The sequence below is a fragment of the Thalassophryne amazonica genome, chromosome 19 (genome assembly GCF_902500255.1).
Source record: "Thalassophryne amazonica chromosome 19, fThaAma1.1, whole genome shotgun sequence".
Classification (NCBI taxonomy): domain Eukaryota; kingdom Metazoa; phylum Chordata; class Actinopteri; order Batrachoidiformes; family Batrachoididae; genus Thalassophryne; species Thalassophryne amazonica.
Genome location: NC_047121.1, coordinates 67,435,799 through 67,449,648, shown reverse-complemented (window position 1 = coordinate 67,449,648; position 13,850 = coordinate 67,435,799). Strand labels below are relative to the sequence as shown.

The following is a 13,850-nucleotide window of genomic DNA, read 5'->3' as shown; positions in this document are numbered from 1 at the left end:
CAGTCCAGCATTAGGGGTCTTCAGCTGGTTCAGAACGCTGCCGCCAGACTTCTGACACGTAGCAGAAGGTCTGAACATATCACACCCATTTTGGCATCTTTGCACTGGCTCCCTGTCTCTGTGAGAGCAGATTTTAAGGTTTTGTTATTGACTTATAAGGTTGTTCATGGACTGACGCCATCTTATCTGGCTGATCTTGTGGAACTCTATGTGCCGGCCCGGGCTTTGCGGTCGCAGGATGCGGGACTTCTCTGTGTTCCCAGGGTGAAGAAGAAGTCAGCAGGTCAAAGAGCCTTTTCGTATCGTGCACCCACCCTGTGGAACAGTCTTCCTGCGACCATGAGGCAGTCTGAGTCCGTGGACGTTTTTAGGTCAAGACTCAAAACCTATTTTTATTCTCTTTCTTATGGATAGTTTTTATTTTTATTTGTTTTATTCTTTTACTTCTGTTTTTATTTATGTATTTGAATTGTTTTTTTCATTTTTAATTATTTATTCAATTTTATGTTGACTTGTTTTATGTAAGGCGCCTTGAGACGGCTTTTGCTGTGATTTGGCGCATTATAAGCTAATTAAATTAAATTTAAACAACAAATCTGAAGTTTGAGGCCTGTAGGCCACGTAGTTTCTGAGATATGGCCAGTTTAGTGTGCATGGGGTCTGCCGTTTTTAGGCAAAAATTATGGTCGTCATTTCATACCCCAGTATTTTCTAAACTGAGCAAGTACCCTCCGTCCATTGAGGATGCAGACATGGAGATTCTGGAGAAGTTTGTGGTTCTCATGTATGACAGATCCAGCACTGTTGATGGTGTAGATGAAGTCAGACTTGACCTGTTTGCCAGGAAGCAGAGGTTGTATGAAGCCATCCCTCCTACCAGTGCAGCTCTGCTTCAACACACCAAACGTGCAGCATACCAGGCAGGATGCATATGGGCTCAGGCAATACTACGTCAGCCAGAAGCAGAGAGTCCATCTGATTGGGGCTGGGAGAAAGCAGGTGATGAGTGGAAGGTCTACTGGACAGCCAACTCATCAATTGCAAAGATTTGTGAACAACTCACCAAATGTGGCAGCAACTCTGGCTGCCGTGGCAGGTGCAAATGCTACAGGCTCGGACTAGCTTGTACAGCTTTATGCAGTTGCAAATGTGACCTGTAAGCTGTCTCCTGAATGAGCTTATGATTTTTGTATGGGTTTGCTGAGTTAGTCGGCCTAATGTCTTTTGGAGAAGGACACATCTTCTTCCTATCTGGCCTGTAGTTTTTTTTTTTTCAGCTTCAAACCCACAAGCCACATAAATGAGCTCATACTTTTTTTTTAATTGATCTTCATTTGCTTATACTTAGAGAATACAATTAAAATAGCACAAAGTGAAAGTGGTAAATATATTTTTCTTCCAAAAGGTGCACTAAATTAAATCATTGTCCGGCAAGACTGCCACTCATACAGTGCATATTTACCAGCTTGTAACTGCAAAATTGAGCCAGTGTCACAATGATGCACATCTGGATCAGTTCTATTTTCCCTAGATATCTATAGTCCATCTTTTCATTCATGAATTCTGAAAATATTTCATGACAGGCAAAGATTGCATCTATACGTATCTCACAACTGTTGCATTCAAAATAATTTAGGATACGTCAACGCCGTAACGGAACTAAAATTCCAGCCTTAGAATTTGGAGTTTTCAATGCATTGCTGTGATTTGCTTCTCTCTTCTTTATTACCACCATAGGTTTGTGCATCATATATAGCAATACAAATCCTAGAACTAAGTTCTCTTACCAGCCAAACAAACAAAAAAGAAAGTTTTCTATCGCAAAAGGGATTTTAGAGATTTTTCTCATAGCAAAAGGGTCCCTCGATGGTCATTTTGTTAAATATAATTCATCATAATGAAAAATATATTACTTCTGACTTATTAAATGAACTGTTTTTTGGGAGATCAAATTTCAAAGAAAGCTGATCAAAAGATGCGAAAGTACCCTCAAAATAGAGATCATTGAATGATTTAATACCAAGAGAAAACTAGAGGGAAAATGCAGAATTAATCAGGGAGGGCCGAAATAAAGTTTTTTTTTTTAATTGCGGTCCAAACTCCATCAGCTGGGTCTTAATTCCATCCTGTGCAATTGGATTGTGGACTTTTTAACTAATCGCATACAGAGTGTTAGAGTGGGGAAAAACATCTCCTCTACCCTTGTTATTAACACCGGGGTCCCTCAAGGATGTGTTTTGAGTCCCCTGCTCTATACTCTGTTTACCCATGACTGCTGTGTCACCTCCCCGTTCAATCTCATTGTCAAATTTGCCGATGACACCACAGTGCTCGGACTTATCACCAATGACAATGAGACACACTACAGGTCTGAGGTGCAACATTTGGTGTCTTGGTGCCAGGATAACAATTTAGAGCTAAACACCAAAAAGACTAAAGAAATAGTTGTGGATTTTCAGAAGAAGGGGCATAATGACCATCAACCTCTCTTCATTGGCACTGATGCGGTGGAGAGGGTTAGCAGTTTTAAGTTCTTGGGTGTGACAGTGACGGAGGACCTGTCCTGGGGCATTCACATTGCCTCAGTTGTGGGAAAGGCCCAACAACGCCTCTATTATCTGAGGAAGCTGAGGAGTGCCCGGATCCCTAGATGCCTGATGGTGAACTTTTATAACTGTGCCATCAGTAGTGTGCTGACATATGGGTTGTTAGTGTGGTTCTCCAGCTGCACTAAGGCTGATCAGCAGGCACTTCAGCAGGTGGTGAAAATAGCGGGGAGAATCACTGGGACGACTCTCCCAGAGATTAACACTATTTATCCCACTCGCTGTCTTAATAGAGTGCGTAATATCCTGCAAGATCAGCACCATCCTGCTTATCATTTTTTCCATCTGTTGCCTTCAGGGAGAAGGTATAGGGCCGTAAAGGCCAGAACATCTAGACTGGCCAATAGCCTGTATCCACAAGCTGTCAGATTATTGAACACTGCCCTCCTCCCTTCTCTGCCTCCCTCCCACGGACTATAACTATATCAATTGCATTGCGTTCATAATCAATTGTAGTAGCACTGAACTGGTTTTGCATTGTTGCACATTATTATTATTTATTTATTTGGAAATTGCCCTCTTCCCCCCTATGTCCCTCCTTCCGTGGATTATAGCCATCAATTAATAGTATTGAACTGGTTTCTGCATTGCTGCACAGTGTATCCGTTTTTATATTTATTTATTTGGTCTGTTCTTACCTTTTAATGCATTTTATCAATATCTTGTTTTTATATTGCTGTCAAATGTCACTGTACAGATGTTACATGGGGTATTTAGGGGTTATTTATTGCACTGGTTGCTCTTTTTAACTATGCATGTGGATGCTCCAGACGTAATTTAGTTGTTCTTTGTGGCAATGACGATAAATGCTTGAAATCTTGAAATCTTAAAAATAGGGGATTGCAAAGAAAAGAAGTTAAATTTAAAGTAGCGCCGAAACTGACACCAAACATTCAAAGTTGTTGCTACAATTTTATTATCAGAGATTTCAGTGGCTGGTAATGATTTTGGAGTGTAAACCAGAGCTGATAAGGATGATCGCACACACGACGAGGTTTCCAAGCTAAGCCAAGCTGGGGTATTGTCCAAGTCATCTGACTTAAGCCAGTATGTAAGAATAGGGATATTAGAGGCCATTTCATTAAAATTTAAAGAAAATCTGAGACAAAGTGCGTGAGGCCCCTCAAATATTCTCTGAAGTGACATGGAATGACCCGTTACTGTGATGTCCAGTGTTTACTGGCTAGCTAAAACTACTAATTTCTCCAAAAATATTTATCCTGTCAGCTTTCTGTTTTTGCAGCATTCATCCTTGACCCAAAATACATAAGCATACCAAACGGCAAATGTCAGCTCTTCCCGGTTTGTCCATGATCTAAGCCATACACACGCACGCACACTGAGGCCACTTGGCTATTATAACTTTATCCCAAAGTCATTTATAAATGTAATGCCTTCTAAGGTCAGGTAGCCTGGGAGTCAGATTAATTTGAGAGATCATATTAAATTTGCTCTCCATACACCGTAATTATTATTTTCATTTGAGAATTAACTTTGGCTATGCCCATACACTGTATATACAAGGCTATGCCAGGCTCAAGGTCAGGAACAAAATACTCAAATTTAATACACTTTCAGGCTTTTATTGTTTTAAAAATGAAATTATTATCATTCTTTGACTTTTACAGGGCAAACAGGTTACAATGGATTTTTTTCAAACGTAAAATATAAATTAAATAATGACTAAGGAACAAAAATACATGAGCGCTTTAATTCTGAAATACCAAACCGGATGTGATGTATAATCACACGGTCTTCCGTTGTATTTTGTACTGAAGGAGTTTTGGGGTTCTGTCATTTGTTCAAAGTCCGCGTCTGCTCGCCATACGTTATAAGAAATGGATATTTGCTTGACATCCGCTCTGTACTATTTAATAGCAGCTTTCTTAGTCGTTCAGTTGCTGCGTTTTATTTTGGCGGACGCTGACCTCATTCTTCTCTGGGCGCTTCTGGTTGGACACAGACCAGGTGAGCGCGGTGTCACGCACAGATTTACCCGATCACATTTGTACTGGATCACTCTTAACTGGCTCATATTGTGCAAGCCTATCTTATCTACATTTTTACAATGAAATATGGATGGTGTTTCATGCAAAATCCTAGTTTTGTGCATACTTATGCAAACACCTGCTGCATGCAAAATTTAGACTTCAGAGCTTGTTTTAAACTTCCGTGCCTCTCTGAACTCCTGCTTGTTTTGGAAGACACACCCACTGAGTCTGTTAGGTAGGTCATCCGGGTACTAGAGGTGGGTGATACCGGGAATTTTGGTATTGATCCCTTAACAAGTAAATACAGGCCCAGTATCAACGATATCGATACCGATACTTTTTCATATTTAAGCTTCATAGAGCCAAAGGATCCAAAAGACCGAGGATAGAATTTCGCCAAACATTGTACATGACAACAAATTACTTTATTATCACAATCAATATTTTTGTTTAAAAAAATATCACACAACACAACTTAAAACAAAATCTCCTGAGGTAGAGGGCTGACAAACCACAATACAAGGGTGCGCTGCTCCGTGTTGTGTGATGAATCTGCGTGCGCAGCAGTCAGTGCGTGCAGGAGAGAAAAAAAGCTTGAGTATCGATCTTTTTACACGAGGATCGTTCAATATCAATACCAGCGTTTGTATCGATATTATTGATATTAGGATCGATCCGCCCACCACTACTGGGTACCATTTGCTTACTGCTAAATCTATACTGCATATTCAGACCCCCTAAGAATTATATGCAAGTAATTATTTTCAGATGTAGCTTTTGTGAGCCCTTCGTTTCATGAGGGGGAGCGGTGAAAAGTGGATCTTTTCTATTTAAAAGAACAGGCACATAAACAGGTGAAATTCTCAAGGTTGGGCAGTACCCCAACACCTTCTGATGGCCATTTTTTTTGGTTGGTGAAAATATCACCGAACTCTGTACAAATACATGTAACTTGGTCACTTTTCAAAGCGGTCAGACTCATCAGTGAAGTCAGTTTAATGTACAGTGGTTCATTTCAGGCCAACTTGGTGTATAAATCTCATTGTTCCAGGCAGTGACAGCTGTCAGCTGGCTGTTAGAACCAAGCTATAGACAAAACCAAACCAGCTGATTTCAATAGACAAGCAATACAGCCCGAGTATGTTTTCACCGAGCTGCCAGTTGTAGAAGTAGAATTCTCGTCTTTGGATTTGCCACTTCGTCAGAAGTGACATGTACCTGATTTCACTAATACAGATCTGAAATTTTTGGGTGGGATGCGTCACTTCCATGCTCAGTTCTGGGAGCATGCACTGGTGATGCAAATGCATTGCCCCACCACCACCACCACAGGAAACCGCCTTGAGTCCACAATGGCAACCACTCAGGCAGACAACCGGTCTGTCACCACCTCTCGAAAGTAACCATCTGTCTGGGTCAGGTGAAACGTGGACGTCCCCTTGACCTTGTCTGTTTGCTGGGATCCTCAACACTGCCCAGACAAAGGTGCCACAAACGTGCCCCTGTGTTGGAACCAGAGGTGTCACAAAAATCTGCAGGCTTATAAGACAATTATGAAAGAGGACAGTATGCGTATTACCATTGTAAATAAATAAACCAAGAAGAATCAGTCATTGTTTCAACTGTAATGTATAATTAGGGGTTGCAGGAGTGTCAGAAGCAGTGAATTAAATATTGCTAGTTTCTGTTTTTCTTGTAAATCAGAGACCAAGCTGAAAGGCCTGGTGGTGTGGATCACCGGAGCCTCCAGTGGCATTGGAGAGGAGTTGGCTTACCAGCTGGCTCAATGTGGGTCACGCCTCATCTTGTCTGCTCGCACTGTGGACAAGCTAAACAAGGTGAAACGCAACTGTTTAGGTGAGCGAACAAATTAGCTATTAAAGTCTCTATGCTCTGCCTAAAAAGCAGGTCTTCTTCAAGAAAATCAAACATTAACAGTTACAGAAAGTGATACTTGTAATAAATTGTTGCCGTGCTGTTGCGAGCATATTGTTTCTCATGTTTGAAATCAACAAATTCAGTAATTAAAAAGCAAAACAAAAAAAAGGAAAACTTTAATTCGGTCATATGCAGTTGTGAACTTCTCAGTTTTTTAAAAATCATTTATTCCTCAAGAGCGCTCTGACCTCCAAGATGAGGACATCCTTGTTCTTCCGCTTGACTTATTGGAGAGGACGTCTCATGAGGCGAAAACAAAGGCTGCCATCCAATACTTTAAAAATGTAAGGCTGCCCACTGTTATTGTTCATTTTACACTGCAGTTATTTTTCATCACTTCTATTTCATAAATGACTTAATCACAACTTGTACCGTTTATTTTTGCTCACTTGGTTGACATGCTGTTGGACTTATGACACCATAGTTAGACCCTGTGTAAAATTATAAATGCCCTTCAGATACATGGATTTTTAAACGGTAAACACTTAAGGGATCGTATAATGTACAAATCAGGAGGGCAGGGGTGTGTGTTCTACACTTTCAGGTAAATGTTTGAGGTTATTTGTTGAACATAGTCATTCAATTTACTCTGTGCACACAAACTGCCCTGATTAAAGGACAACTTTTCTTTTTTAACACCCCAGTTGTATTAAATCATTGTCATCAATCAACCCTCCAAGTGGTCTACTTCATTTAAGAGAAATCTCATTTTCCAGAAACTGCTGAAAAGGAAATACACTGGCATTATTAATATGACACCAGCAGTAGAGCTCCAAATTAACTCATCAGAGTGTTTTTGTATTATGAGGGTACTTACAACATACATCACTGAAGGTATTAAGTTTCTATAAGGACACTTTACTGTTGACATCAGCAGTAAACAAATCACCAGCTCCAATGTCTAAGATTAATGCAAGGATGATATAAACTGGGGAGCTGGGGGGGGTGTAGCCATATTTTTTTCCAGATGTTGTCAAATCACTAACTTGCCAATGATAATGTAGGTTTTTGGTGCGCTTTTGAGTATATGCTGGATTTTTAACTCGCCATACAGCTGGTCCAATCACTCCTAAAATACTTTCTTCGATCCATCCATTTTTTATACGTGCTTACTCCAATTAAGGGTCACAGGGGCACTGAAGCCCATCCCAGCAGTCATATTGTGTGAGGCAGGGTACACCCTGGACAGGACGCCAGTCTATTGCAGGGCCACATATACTAGATAGACAAACACATTCACACCCGCACATACACCGAAGGTTAATTTAAAATTTCTAGGTCACCTAACGTGCATGCCTTTTGGATGTGGGAGGAAGCCAGAGGGAACCCATGGAAACGCAGGGAGAACATGCGAATTCCACACCGAAAGGACCCAGATGGAAAGCGATACCACAACCTTCTTGCTGTGAGGCAACAGTGCTAACCACTAAGCCACCGTGCTGCCTAATTTTTCCAAAAAAACAAACAAAAACAAGTCTTGCTTATAAAGTAGTTGCCAAAGGTGAGTACAGCATTCAGATGCTTGATTACCAAAATCGGTTTAAAACAAAAGGTAAACTTTTCTTTTAAGGTTTCTGTTCATAGCGTCCTATTATTTAAGAAAAGTTGAATTCCAAGCAACAGAATTCAGTTTCCTTTCTTACCCGTGCTTATTTTCTTTGCCAACTCAGATTGATATCCTAATTAACAATGGCGGCCGGACCCAGCGGTCCCTGTTCTTGGAGGCCAGTGTTGATGTGTACCAGGCTTTGATGGACCTAAACTTCTTGGGTACAGTCTCCCTCACCAAGCAGGTTCTGCCCCACATGACAAAACGTGGTAGTGGGGGCATTGTGACTGTCAGCAGCATAGCTGGCTTGGCTGGGCTGCCCCTGCAAACAGGATACTGCGCCAGCAAGCATGCTATTCAGGTTTGGATTTGTATTGCACTCACATAGCTTTGTATTAAACACTCGCTCTTATCTGGAATTAATGTCATTACAAATGTCTCCTGTTTGCCTTGAATGTTTGTATCATGTTTTTATCTACAGGGCTTATTTAATGCCCTTCGGGGCGAGCTGGCTGAGTATCCAAAAATACTCATCAGCACAGTGTGTCCAGGCCCTGTGCAATCGCAGATCATCCACAATGCCTTCACAGAGGATGTGAACAAGGTAGGATTTTTCCAAGCTTAATGCATAAATTTTTATATATAAATAATATACACATGCCAGCTGTTTAAGTAGTTTATTTTCTTGTATTGTCTAAGCCTATAGCCTCAGTTGCCAGCCAGGAATCCAAAATGGAGACAAGTCGCTGTGTGCGTTTAATGCTGGTGGGAATTGCAAACGGCATCAAGGAGATGTGGATCGCGCCGCAGCCCTTCCTTTTGTTTGTGTACATGTGGCAGTATGCTCCTATGTGTGCCTGTTTCATCACAAAGGTTTTGGGCAGAAGAAGGGTACAGAATTTCAAAGCTGGTCTGGTAGGTATAGACCCCCCCTTTTAACAAACTTGTTTTAAATATGGGACATATTCATGAGCTCGTGGGGGAGCTTTATTGGAGCAGGATTTCATTAGTGTAAATTTAATCATATTTAACTTGTTTTATGATTCCATCATCAAACATATCTAATCTAAATTTCATGTATTACTGTACCATTCTAAATTTAAGTCCTGTTTTTGGTTTAGTTTGACACCCTGTCTGGTAAAAAGCCTTTAATCGTTTATGTAGACATAGAAGAAATTTTGCAATCAAGCTGACTCACTGTGCAGTATTCAGTTCTCTTATTACTGTGGGCAGAACATGAGCCTCTAAACTGCCTACAAACATAGCAGAGAAACAGAGGAAACACGAGCATGACACAGGCAACGCCAGATCGGTGCCTTTGCTCAGCATCGTGAGCAAGTTGCTAATCAACAGGTCTCTGGAGTCTGGAGGTATAGCTGCAGGAACAGGCTGATCTCTGATAAGCAGTTTGGCTTCAAATGTAGCCACTCCACCAGTAATGTATTGACACAATACACAAGCCTTACACAATATATTGGGCAACAAGCAGGAAGGTTGTTGCCAAATGTTAAATGCTAGGCTTCAACAGTGCACTTCTGCAATGGCTGGAAAACTATCTCACTGACAGGGAATTTTAAGTCACCAGTAATGACTCGAGTGCTCAATTCATCACTGCAGGTGTATCCTAGGGCTCTGTATTGGGTCCACTGGTCTTCATTATTTATTATACAGATCTTCTAGTTAAACTGCAGAACCTAGCAGTCCTCTTCACAGATGACTTCTCAGCATTCTTAAGGACAAATATCTCAGCCACATGAAAGACACCATCAGCCGTCAACCTTTCTGAATACCATCTTGACTGAAGAGGGTGAAGTACTAAAAAAACAATCTGCAAAGAGTGGTTAAGATACGGGTTTATCTTTGACATCTTGGAAAGAACAGTCTAATCCTTGACTCATCGCTGAAGAGTTGGAGCCTTAGTCTTAGACCAGTAAGTAACATTGTTGCTAAACAGCATTCTCGCTCCTCCTCCCATCGTTTCTCAGTATGCTTGTCCACTTGCTGCCCCCACAAGTCCAGTGCTACTAGCCACAAGATGTCATTCCCCTTAGTAGCATGAGGGTGTAGGACAACTTACCCATAGCTATACTAACCCCCAATAACAGCATTTCAGTCGCAAAAATCTGCTCCCCCATTTCCAACTTATTTTGCGCACACACACAAGTTATTACTATACCCTTCTACAATGAATGTGATGATGCATGAATGACTAATTCAAAAAATGTAATTTAATATGGGCCCACATCAGTGTGTAGTCTAGAGAGTGCCACTCTGCTCATTTGTGTGTGCTTGGACTTGTTACCCGCCATAATAAATGTACTTGGACAAAAGTGGGCGGGGCAGACACTATATCAAGTCTTCTTGTAACAGGAAGGGGGAAATTTGCTATTGCTGACCTTGCTTCACTTGCGGAGAAGACTGAGACCAGGGTATGACAGCAAGTGTGAGCGGCTCCCTGCAGTGCCTAGTGACTAATCACTATGTCTGGTAGCCTCAACAGTGATAGCTGAAAGCCAACAACAAAGGTCATGTTACAATTGGCCAAGCAATGTCTTGTCCAAAAATTGGTAATGCTTCACTAGGATGTGTGACATAATTTTGAAACACAAAAATAAATGTTCTCTGCAGCAAAGGACACCACGCAATTACTTCTGGTTTACACATTTCATGATCATGCATTTACAAGTAGGGGCTATTCATGTGTGTGTTTTTGTATTTTAAGTTATTATTATACAATAGCCACATATCAATATAGAGTGAATTTTTTTCCCCCCTCTCATTCCAGGATGCAGACTCAGTATACTTGATGAGGCCAAAGATCTCCTGAATGTCACACCATGAAGAGGAAACGTGTCTCTACATTTGAGTAGTTTGCTTGTCGTGGTAGTTTGTTTAGTGATATCAATCAATTTTATTTATATAGCGCCAAATCACAACAAACAGTTGCCCCAAGGCGCTTTATATTGTAAGGCAAGGCCATACAATAATTACGTAAAAACCCCAACGGTCAAAACGATCCCCTGTGAGCAAGCACTTGGCGACAGTGGGAAGGAAAAACTCCCTTTTAACAGGAAGAAACCTCCAGCAGAACCAGGCTCAGGGAGGGGCAGTCTTCTGCTGGGACTGGTTGGGGCTGAGGGAGAGAACCAGGAAAAAGACATGCTGTGGAAGAGAGCAGAGATCAGTCACTAATGATTAAATGCAGAGTGGTGCATACAGAGCAAAAAGAGAAAGAAACACTCAGTGCAGTATTACTAGAGGTCAGGGTAATGCCATCCAGAGTAAGGATCTGGTTAGACACCATGTTTCTAAGATTTGTGGGGCCAAGTACAATAACTTCAGTTTTATCTGAGTTTAAAAGCAGGAAATTAGAGGTCATCCATGTCTTTGTCTGTAAGACAATCCTGCGGTTTAGCTAATTGGTGTGTGTCCTCTGGCTTCATGGATAAAGCTGGGTATCATCTGCGTAACAATGAAAATTTAAGCAATGCTGTCTAATAATACTACCTAAGGGAAGCATGTATAAAGTGAATAAAATTGGTCCTAGCACAGAACCTCGTGGAACTCCATAATTAACCTTAGTCTGTGAAGAAGATTCCCCATTTACATGAACAAATTGTAATCTATTAGATAAATATGATTCAAACCACTGCAGCGCAGTGCCTTTAATACCTATGGCATGCTCTAATCTCTGTAATAAAATTTTATGGTCAACAGTATCAAAAGCAGCACTGAGGTCTAACAGAACAAGCACAGAGATGAGTCCACTGTCTGAGGCCATAAGAAGATCATTTGTAACCTTCACTAATGCTGTTTCTGTACTATGATGAATTCTAAAACCTGACTGAAACTCTTCAAATAGACCATTCCTCTGCAGATGATCAGTTAACTGTTTTACAACTACCCTTTCAAGAATTTTTGAGAGAAAAGGAAGGTTGGAGATTGGCCTATAATTAGCTAAGATAGCTGGGTCAAATGATGGCTTTTTAAGTAATGGTTTAATTACTGCCACCTGATACATAACAGAATTTCTGCCAAGCTATTTTATTACAATTATATATACATTTACACATATAAAAATTAATATTTACAAGAAAGTATGAACAAGTTGAATTTACTTCCTTCTATAGTGTAAACAATTGTAACAAAACAATACCACTAAACATATTACGTACATACACAGCAAGACATACCAAAGGCACAACCTTGACTTCATAACAAAACATTAAAATTCTTGTCCCTTTTTTTGTGGACAAGAAGGGCAATCGCCCAACAACTGTGAAGCTTCAAAAGTACAATAAAACCAGAGGTATTCTTAAGGTGTGTCCTGTAAGGAAAGGAAACAAACCTATTCACTCCTTTTTCAGTACAGACATTAATAAACAAACCACGAAATGATGTGTGCTTTCACTGAGGCCAGTTAGTTTCAGCTGTTCCAAAGCCTTAGTCATTTAATGTGTTGTTTCAGGGAGTAGTCCATCTTGTCATCACAAGATTTTGCAGTAGGAATGCAGTGGCTACATTGGTAATGCAGATGTTTCTTCAAGCTGTTTCGCGCCAAGCTTGCATTTCCGTGATAATTATTAAATAATATTCTGACATGTTTGTGCAGGACAAAATCCTGCCGCGGCTCACCCTGTGTGCTGCAGAAAATAGTGTCTGGCCAATGTCTCTGTCCCTCATACACTCAGCTAATGGAGAAGTCATCAGCTTTGTCAAGTTGTGTTGAGACAGATGATTAAAGGAATATTGACAGGAAAGAGAAAATCTTTTGATCACATATTTAGACTATGATGATTACCCACAGTGGAGGACAGCACTTACACCTACACACTTTCAGAGGAGAGAGAGAGACACACACACAGACACACACACACACACACACACCAAGGACTTCTCAGGTTCACTGCCAGTGAAACAATGTGGGGAAAACACTGGACACAGGAAGGTTTTGCACTGTGGGGGTGAATATAGAGCCCGTATTTTCCATACTATAAATTGCGCTTGTCTTTCTGGATTATAAGTCACTTTATTATTTTTTCTTTCTTCTTCTGCCAACGTAGTTGGGTGGAGGTTATGTTTTCACCCCTGTTTGTTTGTGAACAGCCTGTAACTCACAATTTTTCATATATTATCTTTTTTTTTTTTTTTTTTTAAACAGAAGATTCATATCCTGATGGAAGAAGTGATTCAATTTTCAAGGTCAAAGGTCAAAATCAGGAAAAATCCCTATCTTCAACATCAAACGAATCTTTCATATTTTGAGAGTGTTGGATGGTATCCTTTATCAACTGTCAAACTTTAATCCTGATCTGATCCAGATTATATGGAAGCATATTGCATTCACTGGATATAAAAAAAAAAAAGACTGCTGATCTCGTAATCATGAGATCGGGATCTTGTGTGTGTGTGTATATAATATATAAAAGCCTGATCTCGTAACTGCGAGAAAAGATCTCAATTATAAGATCAGGATCTCGTGTGTGTGTGTGTGTGTCTAAAAAGCCTGATCTCATAATTCTGAGAAAAGATCTCGGAATTATGAGATCAGGAGTCTTATTTTTTTTTTTTTGTAAATGCAATATGCTTCTGTAAGATTACAGATTTTGTGGCCATTTAAATCTAACATTGAAAACCCCATTTAATGTATATTTTACATTATATCTTAATCAAATGTGCCCCAATCACTCTTATTTGAAAGTGAGGTGTAGACTGGCACTCACTATCGCCTGACAAAGATTGATCCGAACTGTGTATTTTGTGTAC

The 13,850-nt window shown here is 40.4% G+C and overlaps 1 protein-coding gene across 1 annotated transcript; it reads left to right on the top strand.

The window, feature by feature from the left end:
• Positions 1-4,361: 4,361 nt before the first annotated feature.
• On the top strand, positions 4,362-11,085 carry dhrs7 (dehydrogenase/reductase (SDR family) member 7). Its single transcript, XM_034159752.1, has 7 exons — positions 4,362-4,574; positions 6,302-6,454; positions 6,713-6,819; positions 8,206-8,445; positions 8,566-8,688; positions 8,784-8,999; positions 10,870-11,085. The coding sequence occupies exons 1-7, from the start codon at positions 4,445-4,447 to the stop codon at positions 10,909-10,911; spliced, it is 1,011 nt and encodes a 336-aa protein (XP_034015643.1). The 5' UTR covers positions 4,362-4,444; the 3' UTR covers positions 10,912-11,085.
• The last annotated feature ends 2,765 nt before the right edge of the window (positions 11,086-13,850 follow it).

Coding starts and splice junctions, on each gene's coding strand:
- dhrs7 (XM_034159752.1), top strand. CDS start 4,445: ATGGATATTTGCTTGACATCCGCTCTGTACTATTTAATAGCAGCTTTC. Junction 8,446..8,565: donor CCAGCAAGCATGCTATTCAG/GTTTGGATTTGT, acceptor TTTTATCTACAG/GGCTTATTTAATGCCCTTCG. Junction 9,000..10,869: donor AGAATTTCAAAGCTGGTCTG/GTAGGTATAGAC, acceptor CTCTCATTCCAG/GATGCAGACTCAGTATACTT.